This window comes from Mirounga angustirostris, unplaced genomic scaffold, assembly GCF_029215605.1.
Source record: "Mirounga angustirostris isolate CCGP_5_RB_7025 unplaced genomic scaffold, mMirAng1.0.hap1 SCAF_2, whole genome shotgun sequence".
Classification (NCBI taxonomy): domain Eukaryota; kingdom Metazoa; phylum Chordata; class Mammalia; order Carnivora; family Phocidae; genus Mirounga; species Mirounga angustirostris.
In genome coordinates this window covers 37,094,995-37,111,066 of record NW_026991710.1, presented here as the reverse complement: position 1 = coordinate 37,111,066, position 16,072 = coordinate 37,094,995, and the positions used below count along the sequence as shown (strand labels likewise).

At 35.7% G+C, this 16,072-nt stretch overlaps 1 protein-coding gene and 1 long non-coding RNA gene across 8 annotated transcripts in view; one reads left to right on the top strand and one right to left on the bottom strand.

Annotated features, from left to right (window-relative positions):
- Positions 1 to 4,540, bottom strand: part of LOC129045995 (uncharacterized) — a 345,862-nt gene extending 341,322 nt beyond the window's left edge. Inside the window, exon 1 of the long non-coding RNA XR_010409386.1 lies at positions 4,400 to 4,540. This is a non-coding gene — a long non-coding RNA (uncharacterized LOC129045995). The remainder of the gene's footprint in view (positions 1 to 4,399) is intronic.
- Positions 4,541 to 4,577: 37 nt separating this feature from the next.
- GNPDA2 (glucosamine-6-phosphate deaminase 2) overlaps positions 4,578 to 16,072 on the top strand; it is a 30,391-nt gene continuing 18,896 nt past the window's right edge. Inside the window, exons 1-5 of one of the 7 annotated variants that reach the window (XM_064584436.1) lie at positions 4,642 to 4,700; positions 5,241 to 5,314; positions 7,623 to 7,784; positions 11,802 to 11,903; positions 13,011 to 13,193. In XM_064584436.1, coding sequence (XP_064440506.1) covers positions 5,281 to 5,314; positions 7,623 to 7,784; positions 11,802 to 11,903; positions 13,011 to 13,193 — 481 coding nt within the window. In that variant the 5' untranslated portion in view covers positions 4,642 to 4,700; positions 5,241 to 5,280. The other 6 variants (XM_064584435.1, XM_045881206.2, XM_054508939.2 and 3 more) reach the window with 6 other exon arrangements.

Genomic DNA, 16,072 nt, shown 5'->3' with positions numbered 1-16,072 from the left:
TGGTTTTGGCATATTGTCACATGTCCATTGATGAATGTTCCAAAGGTCTATGGAAAATGTGAGTTCAACACTCTTTGCCACTATACAAACCATTATGAGGGCTAAGATTTCTGTAATATAAAAATGGGAGTACTGTGCTAATAGAGAAATGAAACCAAACTTCAACCAGTTTTTGTTGTTGTTGTTGTCGTTATTTTTTATGGAAAAATTGCCTTATGGCCAATTAAATATTCAGTGGAAATGCTTGTGGCAGCTCTGTGGAAAAGATGCTTACCGTGAAAATACTGGACATGCCTTGAAAGAAGCCACCAAAAGACTTGTCTTTTATTTTATCAAACTCAGAACTTTCATCTAATGCTACAGCCAGTCCCGGGGGAAGGAGCATTTGTCAAATACTTCACAGTCAAGTGTTCAGGTGCTTCTGGTTGAAAGACCATCACCAAGAAAAACTGTGCCCAAGTCAGGTTTGTCTCAGCAATGCAAGGTATATTTAACATTCAAAAATCAATCACTGTGATTCGCCAACAGACTAAAATGGAAAACCATACTATAAAAGATGCAGGGAGTATCTGATAAAACCTAATGTCCATTCTTTATTAAAAAAATAATAAAAACTATCAGCCATTAATGAAATGTCTGATACTAGGGCTGGGGCAGGGGAAAAAAAATGAGCCTAGAGTCTTTCTGCATCTGGATCTTTGCTTCTATAATACAATCCTCACCCATTCTACCTCTTTCCTAAAACACAATCTGCTAGCCTCTTACACATTCATGAAGTTTAAGGGGCTCCCCATTGCTTACAATAAAAGTTTAAAATCAATGCATAGTCTACAAGGTACTTCATTTCACCTCTCTCTCTTTCCAGATTCAATTTCTGCTAGTTTTTTGAAACATATTCTACTCTTAGCTACATGGGAGTCGTTCAGAATTCCATATGTATGTTTTTTCCTTTCCTGGCTGCATATTTTGTGCAAGCTATTTCCTGGGCTTAGAGGGTCCTTCTCTGTATTATTTCTGAAAAAAATCCAGCTTACGCTGATCTACTCCTGACCCAACTTCAATCTGTTCTTTCTTTTTTTCCCTTACATACCAATTGGATCATGGTTTATCCTACTAAAATATTTTGGAGCATACAGAAATCTCATAGGCCATACATTCCAATATGCTATTCTTACTTTTCTTTAATAGCTCTATATAATCTACATCTTTAATATAGCTTTTACTTAAATCTTTCCTTCAAGCCCCCTTCTCATGGGAGTAGGAAACCTAAGTCAATTATTTTCAGGTTCATCAAATCGTTTTAGTGTTTTCTTAGTCGTCTCAAATATAAATTCTGTCCTGGGTGCCTGGGTGGTTCGGTCAGTTAAGCATCTGCGTTAGGCTCAGGCCATGATCCTGGGGTCCTGGGATGGAGTCTTGCAACAGGCTCCCTGCTTAGCAGGGAGCGCTTCTCCCTCTCCCTCTGCCCCTACCGCCTGCTCATGCTCGCTCGCTCTCTCTCTCAAATAAATAAGTAAAATCTTTAAAAAACATATGTGTGTGTGTGTATATACATAAATTCTGTCCTTTCTGACTACCCCCCTTCCCTATCTTTGACTCGGAATGGAATCTAAGGTAGAAAGACTACTGTTATTTACATCAGTGGAGGCATTTACTGCTGTCATTCTCTCTTCTCTGCCATCCACTAAAATGATAGTTATCTCTTCCTGTGTATTTTTAGTCTTTGGCATATATCCCCGTTGGTATCTGCTGAAACATTTTTTGCCTGTTGGCCTCCATTTGCATGATCCATGTTCACTAAAACACTACTTCATGCTGTCAGCCAAATTCAGCTGTATGTCAGCTACTCAGGATTACAGGGTATGACTGTTGTCTGATGCTTCTCTCGGTGCCCTGTAGTAGACCAGGGCTGTCATCAGCCATATCTTCCTGTCACCTACATAGCCACCTCTACTATAGTGCTCCTATGGCACTGTAAATCTGTCATCTTCTTTGGGTGACAGCCTTTTAAAACTTTTCTTCCAAACTCTCCATCCAAAGCCTTGGTTCAGGGGACCCTCCTGTTAATCCTGCCATTCCTTGGGGCTTCATTTGGAGAACAAGACACAGGTCCTTTCTTGCTCAAGCCATCTCCAAATATAAAGGACAACCTTAATTAGAGTCTCATGACTGAGAATACTTGGCTTTTTTAGGATTTGCTGGGTGATTTCTATATCCCCACAAGACTTACTTTATTGGGAGCAAGGACTATGTATTTGTTTTACTCCTGTCTGGCACATAATATGATCTTGGCAAGTATTTTTTGAATGGACAAATGAATGACTCAAATGTCCCTGCCTTTGTCAAAAACAATTTTCCTGATTAGTATTGGGTATTTTTATATTTTTAAAGGTTTTATTTATTTGAGAGAGAGAAAGAGAGAGCACAAGCAGGAGGAGAGGGAGAGGGAAAAGCAGACTCCCCGCTGACCAGGGAGCCCGATTCCGGGCTCGATCCCAGGACTCTGGATCATGACCTGAGCCAAAGGCAGACGCTTAGCCAACTAAGCCACCCAGGCACCCCAGGTATTTTTCTTTAATGGCAGTAACCCCTTACTTTAATCTTGGTACAAAGAGAATGGCATATGGGTTGCAAGAGGTGAGAAACATCAACTTGAGAGAAAAGGAAGACAAGATATGATATAGGGGAATCAAGGCAGATTAATCATAGTAAGTACCTACAGTAGGGGCAGAACTTACATTTCTAGTGTCAGAAACACATAAAGAAGTAAAAACATTGGGAAAGAATACATTACACAAATATCCTTCTATGCTCCAATAATATTCCCTGCAAAGCTCTTTTTTTTTATTAGTTGGTCTTTCTGACCACAGATGTATAATAGATTTTTGTTAGATGATAAGTTATACTGGGAACGTGTTAAAAATTGCTTTTGTAAAATGAACTCAAGCCTATAGTTCTAAGAAATCTTGTCCTCTAATCAGTTCAGGAGAAACTTTGAAGTCTTATCATTGAAAATGAAACATCCCACTCTTGCCTGAAGAATTTCAGAATTTGACCCTGAGAAAGGATTTACAACCCCTGTGCAGAACTTCAGATAAAGAGTTTAAGGACATAGCATTTTTCATTTATCTTAACCTTGTCATGTTCAATGAAACAGTTCCTTTGAGTCCGCTTGTCACCTCATGCTGGTAGTCAGACAGTATTGTTCCTAATAGAACCCTAAACAGTGTTTCTAATGGGAACATTAGTGAGACCACACGACCCTTCTTTTGAGTGACTGCTGTTTTAACAATAACTTCCCTATCCCTGCTTCCTTCCTTCCCCATCCTGAACAAAGAACTGTGATACAGTTCATAGCTAATTCTGCTTCCTCTACCTCTTCTTAGAATCGTTCAGCACAAGTCCATATCCTATTAAAATCCTGAGCCCAGGACAAGCTGCCCCGAAATGTATCATAATGGCATATTAATTATTTTGAATTGAAGCTAATTGAGGAAAAACCTGTGCAAGGATACTGAGACCCTCCTGTCACCCCAAAAGCAGGAAACCAACCTCCATAAAAAATACCCTCCCTGCACTAAGGAAAGACACTCCAGGGGTGCTTGGGTGGCTCAGTGGGTTAAGCCTCCTACTCTTAATCTCCCTCCAGGTCATGATCTCCAGGTCCTGAGATGGAGTCCTGCCAAGGGCTCTGAGCTCAGCACCAATCAGCTTGGGATTCTCTCCCTCTCCCTCTGCCCCTCCCTCCCCCTCTTGCTGGTGATCAAGCTCTCTTTCAAGAAAAAAAAAGAAAAGAAAAAAAAAAAAAGACACTCTTATCACCAGAAATAGAGACTTTAAAGTTGAGAAAGCTGTAGAAATAAAACTTGTTACATTTTTACTAATCTACAACCTCAGCCTAAATTCCCCTTGGTAAGCTCCCAAATGCCTGTTTTCCTTACAGTTAAATTCCTCACAAATTTATTGTGTTTGTCTAAAATGTATAAAAGCTGCCTGATTTGGTCATTTCTTTGTGTCTCAATATATTATTGGTCCTCTATGCATGGATAATAAAACTTTGTGTCTTTTCTTCCTGTTAATCTAGGTCATGAATATTGAATTCTTAGGCCAGCTGGAAGACGGTGAAGGGTAGAGGAAGAATTCTGCCCTAGTGTTTATTCCTTCTAGGTTTATTCCTAGGGAGCCCCTCCAAGGCTTCCCAGGGTATACACTTTGCTTTTCTGCAGCATGTAACAAACTTAACTTTGATGAGCTTATTGATAAAAGGCACTTAGTAAACATTCAAAAGCTTAGAGATAAAGATGAATTCATATTGCTATTATAAGCAACAATTTAAGTAATGCTTATGTATGAGCACAGCAGTCCTACATACTAAATTTCATAAACCCAAAGAATCTACCTCAATTCAACTTCTGAGAGTTGATAAAAAGACTGGCGGGAAGGTGATGGCCCAGGAACTGGAAACTCCCGTGCAGGAAAGGGTTCCTGCCTCTCGGAATTCTTAAGAACCTCCGCACAGCTCATCCCTATAGAGCTAGAGGCATGCGCATGCGCAGTACCCGCGGGCTGCGCCGCGGTCCCTTCTGCGCCTTGGGTTTACATCCGGGTCTCTGGGCTTTGCGCTCCACACGCCGGCTCCGGGTTGCTGGGTGCTGGTTGTTTCCGCTGTTCCAACATCGGAAGTGCGGGTGGGTCGGCAGGTGAGTCCGGGCTGGGGACCAAGAAGGGGAGTCAGGCGGAGAACAGGTTGGTCATTGCCCCCTGGGGTGGGCTTTGTGCCGAAACGGGGACGTGCGGCCAGGACAGATTGGGGTCCCAGGAGCTTCGAGGCGGGGCTAAGGATGACGCGTGGCTGCTGGTGCCCTTCGAAACTGGGCCTCCGGGAGCAGGTTCCTATCCCTTCCTCTCTTTTGACGGCTTTCTCCTGACGCTTGTTAAAAATCAGTATCAGTCACCCTCATTTGTATTCGTTATAGTTTGCGGAGTGATTGGGCTCAGCAGCCACGCAGCTAAGGTGGGTTTGCAGCCCTGGCGTTTGCCTTCTAGGTAGGGACCACAGCCTTCTCTGCTGCTTCTCGCCCCACATAGGGATGGGGCTCCCCTGCCCTGCACTTCAGAGACATTTTCAGGTCAGGTGTAGAAAAAAAGCTCAGAGCAGGAATTCTGAAGTTCAGATGCTAGTGTAGCTCCTAGACTGACTGTGCAACCTAAGTCTTGTGCAAGTTCTCATCCTGCTCCAGAGTCCTGAGATTTGTATTCAGCAGCGCATTCTCCAAGTTAATGCACATTCAGAATGAATCAGCACCAGAGGAAGGTGAGGGAATTGGGGGGGGGGGGGGGGGCTGTGTCATTTTTTGAGCGCTATGTGGTTGTGATGCCAGAGAATTGCCCAGAGCCACACCAGTTTGGATCTATGAGGATTGGCAAAAACACATTTTTTAATCTGAGTAAATGTGACCAAAACATTTTGCTTTCCTCTGCGTGGAATGATTCATTTGAGACTTGTGTAATGAAGTCTGAGTACTCTGAATTTAAAACAAACAAAACTTGCCTGTACCTGATCTGAGATTAACTTGAACTTCTTTGCAATGAAGTCTCTTCCTGTGGTGTTCTTTTCAAAATTTAACCTGATTGTAATAATCATCTATGATATTTCTAAAAGTGCAGATTCCATGGATCCCATTTCACATCTGTTGAAACACTTATGTCCGGTGAGAGGGGCCTGGGAATCCATATTTTTAGCAGGCATCCTAAGTGCTTCTTTTAAGGCACATCTGGAGCATGGGTCTTTCAGTCAGATAGACCCTCTCCCATTAATAGCTTTATAACTTTAGCAATAAATTTCTGAGTTACAGTTTTCTATATCTGAAAAATGAGGATGATAATTTTTACCCCAGAGACTATTCAGCGATTCTAAGCCCTTAATAGTAGGGCCCCTATCTTAAATCATTTTTGTGATTACACAACTTAGTGCTTGCATTTAATAGGCCCTCATAAGTGTGTTGAATTGAGAAAAAGAGATAGCGTGCCCAGAACACAGAAGATACTTGGAAATTCTAATGCTCTTCCTCCTTACCTTACAATTCTTTTTTCTTTTTATCAATAATCAGTTTGCTGAATATTCTTGTTAGAAGTAAGTATATCTCTTGATGGCCATACTTATTAGCAGTTAAGTATATCTCTTTATGGCCAGGAAATGTTTCTGATTCTTAGTGTAACTTTGAAATTGTTTCTGGCATTAGATCATTAATGAATTTAAATAGAGGCCAAGTCCATTTGTGTTGGAGTGAATTTATGACTTCCTATGTAGATTATTGTCTGTAAATGCTATTTGTCTCTCGTTACTGTGCCAGAATTTTAAATCACGGTGATCATAATTTCTTGTTATGCCAGAATTCTAAATCTTTATGTTTTTAAGGATATCATTTAGGTTTCATATATTCATTGTAATAAGACCTATTCCCATTAATTTCAAGAATTTGACTTATTTTTGTATGTAAAGTGTATAGAAACTCAGGACTGCTGAAGCCATTTGTAAAAGGATTGGTGTGGGTGACAGATCCATTTAAATATGAAACTAAGAATTAAAATCTGGGAATTAGGATACAGTGTAAATGTTACAAATCTTATCAATATAAAAATAATACATTTTACAGAAATCAAGGGTTGTGAGTCATGGTAGTAGGTCAATCCACATTGTCTAAAATGGAATCATAGTTTTTAAATGACTCTGATCTCAATATTTTGTCTTAACCTTAGATTACTCTTTTAGGAACTAAAATTGCTTTTTATGAAGAATTTTTTTTTTCAGAGATCAGCAGTTTTAGTTCACTTTTTCTTTTTTTAAATTCAGGAAGAATTAAATATTATGCTTTTTATTAAAAACAGCATGTCTAGTATGAATCTCATTGTTGAGAATTATTTCTATACATTCTATTTATATGTGTGCACGTTAGATAGACATCTAGAATGTTGTATGCCTAATAGTTTTTATTTATGAGTGTAGGATTTGAGTTGATTTTTTTTTTCTCTTACACCTTTCTATATTGAAAAATTTTTAAGTGCAGGTATCATTTTTACAAAAACATTTAACAAAAGGGAGGTTTGGTTATTACAGTATTTATAGGGAGAGTTCTGGATTTTAGTAAGTAACCCAGAGGTTGCTAAGTATCATTACTCCCTTTAACTTGCATTCAAGAAATGAGTACTGCTTTGTTTGCCTTTAGGTTTGTTTTATGTTGCTTTATATAACATCCCTGTCAAGACAGTGTAGTGTCGTGGCTTATAAAAACTTTAAGTTTGCCTTGATATGAATTCTGGCTTTGTCATTTAGTAACTGTGTGACCTCAGTCAAATTATGTGACTTCTTCTCCTCATCTAAAAGTGGGTGTTATATTTAATTCAGAAGATTGTGTATGTACCTAAATTACGTAGGCCACTGCTCAGAACCCAAGGTCTGTTCAAAAGAGAAAGGCTATTACTATTTTAAAAGTACAGGTTGTATTTGTATATAAGTATGTCTTTTTTAAGTGATGTCCTTTTTAAAGTCATCAGTCATCATAAACACTTATGTTTGAGTGTCTGTAAATTACTTAAAATGCTCTACAATGGAATTTTCTCAGGTTTGAACTTCTTGTCCTGGAAGCTGTGCATCACCATAATGAGGCTTGTAATTCTTGATAACTATGACTTGGCTAGTGAGTGGGCAGCCAAATACATCTGTAATCGCATCATTCAGTTCAAACCTGGACAGGACAGATACTTTACATTGGGTTTACCAACAGGTAATACACCTTCCCCCCCGCCCCCCCATTTTAGGTACATAAAATCATGGGATGGAAGGGTTTCTTTTAGTAAAATATGTTTCCCCTTTATTTCTTGCCATATCACTGAATGAACATATTAGTATATAGAGCCAGAAATGCGTATATAACTATCTGGTATCTGTGTTTCATTACTGTTTTCTTGTATTAAAATTATGTATCACTTACCACTCCAAAATGCAAAAGGAAATTTCTTGTATTAAAATTATACATCACTTTCCACTCCAAAATGCAAAAGGAAATATCCTAACTTAAGTGATGGTCATAATATTTTTGTACCTTTATCTAGTCATCTTTTGTTTGTTTTTAAGGATGTTACTTTCACTATTCATATACTTAATTAGTAGATTAGCCTTTCTAATGATTGTTAAGAGGTATCTGAACTATGTACTCTTGTCTCTTCATTTTACTTCCCCCCGCCTCATATACTTTTATTATCTTATTAGCCTTTTATAATTTGTGTTTATTTTCTTTTTATTATAGAAGTATTATGACTGAAAAATTGAAGACTGGTATGTCTTCATGACAGAGTAAACCTAAGTATGAATTGCACGTTTTGTTGTATTTAGTTCCCTGTTAAGGTTTTTCTTAAAAATTAACCAAGTAGTGTCATTGATCTCATGGCACTTAATTTTTTTTTTTTTCATGGCACTTAATTTGATATTGTTGACTTCCACAGTAAAGAGTATTGCACCTGGAATCAGAGCTACTACTTACTTTCTTGGTGACTGCAAGGCATTTATTCTACCTCCCTAATCTTTGGTTTCCTTTCCTTTAAGAAAGATAAGGATAATAATAGCCGATAATGCTGTTTGAGGCTCAAATAAGGCAGTGTTTGTGCCACTCCCTTACGTACTGTAAATACTGTATAAATTTAAGGTTCCCATAAGTGTGTCTTATTTAAACAGTATTTTTTTCCTTCTGCTCCTCCCCCCCATATGTGCTAACTACATAAAAGCTACAATTATACTTTTTTCCACTTGTGTAATTTCCATGAAAGGTATTGTTTAGCTCATGAAGTTGTTTGTTTGTTATCTTGCTATTTGTCTTTGGTCCAGGGCAGTAGATCTTGGTGAGAATGGTAAAGAGGGACTTAAAAACTGTACACACCAGACTGGCAGCATCAACACCCACATTTTTTATACATGAGCCTCAATGGTTGGACATGGCCTCTGTATCAGTTTGCATACTGTAAACCCAGGCTGCAACCAGGCTAGCTGCTTTGATCACTCTGTCTTAATTATGATGTAGAAATAAACAGTAATTTTAGCTTGGGGGCAGAAAGTCTTCAAAGTGATGAATGCAAGCAGTCTTAAAACATACTTTTGTGTATTTAGATCTACAAGTTTTGCTTACTTTAGGATAGTTTAACTGCTAATAATGCACCTGCCAGTGACGTATCTTGGAAAACCTTCATTGACATTTTCCACTTTCCTCCTTCATTGACCATTGACAGTGTTAATCACGCTCTCTCCTCCTTGCTTTTGAAGTTTGAGCATATGTTTATGTAATTGTATGTAGCATGCTGTATTGTAATTATCCCTCCACCAAGCACAGTTTCTGGAGAATATCTTTTCAGTGCTTATTGATGTGATCTTAACAAGCTTCACATGTAAGGGCCTGCATGCTTCCTGCCTCCCAAACTTATTCCCTGATTCTCTTACTCTGAATCATGATAGGAAAATTAGACTACTTGTAGTTCAAAGAATAGACCTGACCTTGCTGGCTTTACTTTCATCATGTTGCTAGTGCGTTACATAATGAAAACTACATGAGCCATGGAACCAGACAAAATCTCTTGAATCTCTGGCTTCATTACCATATGATATTTGGCAAATTCCTTAATCTTTTTGACCCAGTTTTTCCATTCTCAAAATGGGAAAGATAATGCCAATTTCCCAAGGTTTACATGAGCTGATGTATAAAAATACCAGTATATAGCATCTAGCACATGGTAAACATACAAATGTCATTTCTCGGCCTCCTCCCCCATCTTTTTTTGTTCTCAACTACAACCTAACCCTAATTTTAACTATTGGAATTCTACCCCTTCTTCAAGACTTAGTTGAAATGTCATCTTCTTGGATATCCTTCCTTCAACAAACAAGACTATAATCTTTTCTTCTTTGATTTACAACAGTTCTCCAGACTTCTTATAGGTTATTTATAATATTTTTGTTATGATTATTTGCCTATTCCTATCTTGTGAGGTTTTTTAGGATAGAAACAGTTTTAATTTTTCTTTCATCTGAATCATAGTAAGCACTTGGTAGTAGTTATGTTAGTAAATAAGTTTTGCAAAGCAAATATTAAAATGAAGTTTCTTTAACCAGTGCACCATGTACCGTATCTTTATTTTTTTTTCTTCAGCCACTGGATTAAAAAGTAGGAAATGAATGTGTTTTTTTTTGTCTTCACCATTGTGACTCCTCACCTTTTTTATTCATATATTCTTAAATCGAGGGAGTCCTATAATTAAACTCTTAACATTGAAACAAACACAGATTTGTTTATGCTTCTCAAAAGAAGGAAAAGCACACTTATCCATCTTTAAGATAGGTCTTATGTTAGTGGGTTATAGTTCTTTGAGATGGAATTGTAAAATTTATAAATTATTATAATTTAAAACAGTATGTTTGCTTTAGCTTTAAAAAAAATCTTTAGTCTGCTGTTCTCTGAACCTATATTTATTATTTATAGCCACTTGTATTATTCTTTCATCTCAAATGAAAGGCAATCTTTTTACTACTATAGAATTTCCTTTTTTGTTTTTTTGTTTTTTCTTTCGCCAAAGACTGTTTAGTTCTGTCATACCTCTGTCTGCCACTTGAGTAGAAATTTTGTGTGCAGATGTTTTGTTTTGTGATGGTGGATATATTAGGAATTAATCAATACTCCAGCCAGGATAGGGAGAGCCAGATCTCTTGTTAAGAATGCATTCAATCGCGACGCCTGGGTGGCTCAGTCGTTAAGCGTCTGCCTTTGGCTCAGGTCATGATCCCAGGGTCCTGGGATCAAGCCCCACATCGGGCTCCCTGCTTGGCGGGAAGCCTGCTTCTCCCTCTCCCTCTGCCCCTGCTTGGGTTCCCTCTCTCGCTGTCTCTGTCAAATAAATAAATAAAATCTTAAAAAAAAAAAAAAATGCAGTCAATCTCTAACCTTCCAGTTTGTAGTTAAAATGAAAAAATACAGCAAATTTAAAAATGGAGGCCATCTACAAGTGGCTAAATTTATTTATCTTTATTGTGCCATGTCAAGAAGCACTATCAAACTGATTTTAGTTTTATAAAACATGTAAAAGAATCACATTTATAAAACAATAAAATCAGATAAAATATCCAAAGCCAAGATCCCATCTCCCAGAGGTCATTTTACTTCATACATTTTAGCTGATATATGCTGAAAATAACACAAAATAAGAAACAGAACCTCCAGTTAAAATCATAATGGCTAATGTTCCTCTAACAGTCCTTGCCAATTTCTGAGTCTATTTTGAAAGTAGAGGCAGTATTTAAATTTAGCTCTGGTTTCCCTTTTGATTTCATTAAATGGTCAACTTGATCTTTTTATATTTCATTTATATGATATAAATCCTTCTCTATAAAAGCTTTTACTCAAAAGGTGAGGCGTTTATTTTTCTTTTAATTCAAATGTGCTTTCTAGAAGTTTCTAATCTTGTAATATACATTAATTCCAAATACTGAACAACTCTAGAATAATTTTCCAAACTATAATTTCTATTGACAGATTTCTAGTTTTAGTCAGCAAATTCTAATTTACTAAGATTTCAAGGTACCTTGCAAATGTATGTATAATTCAAAATACATTTGTTAATTGAATATGTATTTAAATTAATCATTGTTTCCCTAGTAAATTAGAAATAGAGAATATCATTAAGAGAATAAAGTAAATATAAACTTTTTTAAAAAAATAAGTTTTTCATGTTACGTTAGAAAATGGACTCTCTGTCTGTTTTAGGAAGTACACCTTTAGGATGTTATAAAAAACTAATAGAATATCATAAGAATGGAGACCTTTCTTTTAAATATGTGAAGACCTTTAACATGGATGAATATGTAGGTAAGTATATTGTTTGAATATATTATTTGGACATGTTATATTTTATTTTTTTATTTTATTTTTTTTGGATATGTTATATTTTAAATAAAATGAATATATTTTAAGAATTAATATGTTATTTGAATTTATGTTTTGAATGTAATATAATTAGAAGATAATGTACAGCCTTGTGGTGAGGTTGGGAGTTTATATTTAAAAAATCTATATTTTTGTGATGCCAGCACGATATCGTGGAGGAATATGGGACTAGAAATCAGAAGATCTGTATTCATTCTTGGGCTCTGCCACTTACCAATCATGCAACTTTGAGCCAGTACGTCACACATTTTGGTTTTTTTTTTGTCCCCTTAAGGCAAAGTTAAAACCAGTGTTGTTGTGGGGATAGAGCACCACATATGTAAAAGTAATTAGTAAAATAAAGATTTTTCAAATATAAGTATATTTATATTTGTGGCTATGAAGCTTTTATGCCAAATTGATTGTTAACTTGCTTAATAGGAAAGATCTGTGATGCGAATAAACTCTTGTTTTAAACTTTGAACATAGGAATACATTTTTAATGTTAGCCTAAGTGATAGCCAAAGAATTGTTGTGATTCAGTATACTTTGCATGCATATAGGAAAAATAGATGAGAAACATGGACCAACATTTCAGATGTATGGCTAATTATTGTTGAAATTAATACGTAAATCAGTTCCATTGGTAGAAGTTTTGTGCCTGAGAAGTGGAGTACAGTGATTAAATGCATGTGAACTAGATTTCTGTGTTTGAATTCCAGTCTTTCTATGAGCTGTGTGACTTTGGGAAAGTTACTTAATGTTTCTGTACTTTTGTTGCTTATAAGATAAGAATGATAAAAGTAATTCCATAGATGTTATATAAATCATTTGAATTAATACATACATGTAAGGTGATTAACGCCTGGCATATAATGACCATGTATTCCACATAAAAATGCCTTTAAATTGGATTTAATTTGGATATCCATTGGATATGGAATAGAAAGGTTATATATTTTAAATAGCATTTATGGCTTAATCAGAAAAGTAAACTTTGGATTTATTCCTGGAAATACTTACATTTTTATTTATTAACTTTTTATTTAGGACTTCCCAGAAATCATCCTGAAAGCTACCATTCTTATATGTGGAATAACTTTTTTAAGCATATTGATATAGATCCTAAGAATGCTCATATCCTCGATGGGAATGCTGCAGATTTACAAGCAGAATGTGATGCTTTTGAAAAGAAAATAAAAGAAGCTGGAGGAATTGACCTTTTTGTTGGAGGTACGTAAAACATTTTCTCATTAATCTTACCTTTGTGTAATGTAGGGAACATCTGTAACTGTAATACCCATTTATTCAGCTACTGATTTTTATTTTACCTTATTTTCATAAAAAAATATTAAGGTCGCAAGTTAGAATTGCTTAAATTATGTCTTGAGAAATAAGTTCCAATACCTGCTAAACTCTTTTGTATTATCTCTTTAGAATTAACAGTTTACCACATCTTTCAAAATGAGTGATGTTTCTTTTCCTGAATGATAATTATCTTTTATGATTTCTTTAAAATCCCAACCCAGCTTTCTTACCAAATTACAGGGTTAAATCCCTAAAAGTTTGCATGTGGAACAGTGGATTTTCGCATTTCTGTACTGATCACTTAAATTACTTCATCTCATTAAAAAAATCAGTTAAGACTGATGTGAGACTTTATCATCACCCTTTAGTTAATGTGAACTAAGCTGTATAACTGTCTTTATAAACTCCACATGAATAAATGTTTAATTGGCTAAATTCCACTTGAAATTTATATATATCTACATGCATGTGTGCGTTTATAATGTACCACTGAAAATAGGAAATTTCTTTGTAATGACAATATGGTTTTCTATCGTCATTATGAAGCCTGAGACAGCTAATTAATTACCATAAGAATAGTATAACAGCAATGAAACTGAAACCAAAATGCTTTTTGCCAAAGTTCTTAGTATTCAACTAAATGAACTAAAGCTCTAAATTAAGTTCTCCAGATATATCTTATATTTATTAAAAGACTGCTTAAAAGTATATGAATTAGATCTTCAGTAGAGCTGTATTGAGGCTGACTGATGGTTGAGGTGGCCAGATATAGTTGTGGTGGTTGGTTGCCCTTGGGGAAAATGGGACATGAATTCGCATTCTGTTTGGGTCACTTATTATCTGTATGACCTTGGGAAGTTTATTGAAGTTCAGTATAATTGAGTTATTTGTAAAACAGGAATTAATCTCACTGGATACCCTTAGAAGTAATTCAGTAAAAAAGCAGGAAATTCAATGAACTAAGGAACAATTATTTCATCATCTACAGTTCAGAAAGAGAAGACTGAATAACACTTAATGGAGTACCAGTTACACACCAACCACTATGCAAGCATTTTACACGTTATAACATGGTGAATTCTCACAAGTTTTGGAATGGTTAATATTGAGATTTTCTCTTTGAGGAAATTTTTTTCTGTACCTAACAGAGCCAATATCATTTACTTTATTTTGTAAATGGGATGGTTTTATCTGAGCAAGAATCTAAGCTAGACTGTTTCACTTTTCAAAATAGAAAGTTATCTATGTTTTAAATAAAATTCCAGTATTCCTGGAAAATATATGTATTCCAGTTTTGTCCATATGGTTCAATTCTGAAATAATTACTATTTGTACTTGCCAATATTAAGGGTAATTTGGGAACGTTTAAGGAATGCACTACCCATGCATTCTTTAGGTTTTCTAAACTCCATACAAAAATCAAGTAGAATTACTATAATGTATACCTAATTACTGTAATGTAATTATACCTAATGTATCTGTATTTTAGTTATATCAAGAAATATTTTACTCATTTACCATTATACAAAAAGGCATGATAGTTAATAGAGGTTCATTATTAAAAATGGCTTAATGAAAAATATCTTTTACTTCATTTAAATATTTTTTTTCCTTTTAATTTATTTGCCTTACCTAAGGATCCATGTGACAAATCCCTTGGGGATTCTATGCCAGAAAATAGAATTTACTTGGGTGGGGGTACCTAAGAACTCTTAAACTCCATTTTCTCCCTTTGTCTGCTTTCCAGGAAGTATTTACAGCCTAATGTAGTGTTTAAGCCTGAATATCCCTCATCAAAGATTTCTCTTAGAACTTTCTTCTTTTCCTATAGTTTTAAGTCACTTCTCATTTCTTTTTGGCTTAGGTTTTTTGGTGTATTTCCTCACTGTAGGTCACCTTAGTTTTCCCTTTGAAACAGATGGATTGTAAATTATAATTATGTGTGTGTATCACTGACTCTTATACTAGAAAGAACTTTACTTTGTTTTCTAACCAATTTTTGTCTTAAGCTTCCTGTAGACATTTTCTCCTGACCAATCAATCAGTCAGTCAATAAATAAGATTTCCTTGCCTCTTCCATTAACATCTTCACTGTAGTCATGTCATGATCAGGGTCTGCCATTTTATATTTACCATCCAAAAGACATAATTACTCTGTATAGGGGAAGAAGGGTTAGCTTATTGCATTTTCTTTGAACTTTTTCCTATTTGGAGTACCCTATTATTGGATGTATACTCATGCAAGAATCTCATTTGATTCTTTGCCTTTGTTGATCTAGATTTGTTATTGGATTTTCAAGACGAGGCTTGGTATTTGGGTCTTATCACTTACCCTTCTTTTGTTCCAGGGTTTGTTGGTTAATAAAAACACTTAAGAACTGAGCCAAATGGGATCAAAATATCAGCCTTATTAAAGGTAAAGTTGGATTAGAGATTTCAGGTTGGGCTTGAGGCCAAAATGGGGTTTCCTATTCTTCCCCTCTAAACTGGAAATAGTAGAATGAGAAGAGCTCAAGACTGTGAATCCATCGTGTCTTACTCCTGGGAAATAGAACAGGAATTCCCTTTCCTCAGTAGAAAAGAAAAACGAAATATATACTGCCAGAAGTTCTCATTCTCCCTGTGATGACAGAATTGCTAAAAGAAAGAGTAGAGTGCAATCAACTTGCAATTTTCATTTTACAAAAAGATTGCAATCATGCAATCCCTGACCCACCCCCAGCAATAAAATACACAAATATGAAATTTTATAAACTCTAAGGATATTATTAACTTTAAAATTATCTTAAGATACTGTTTTTTAA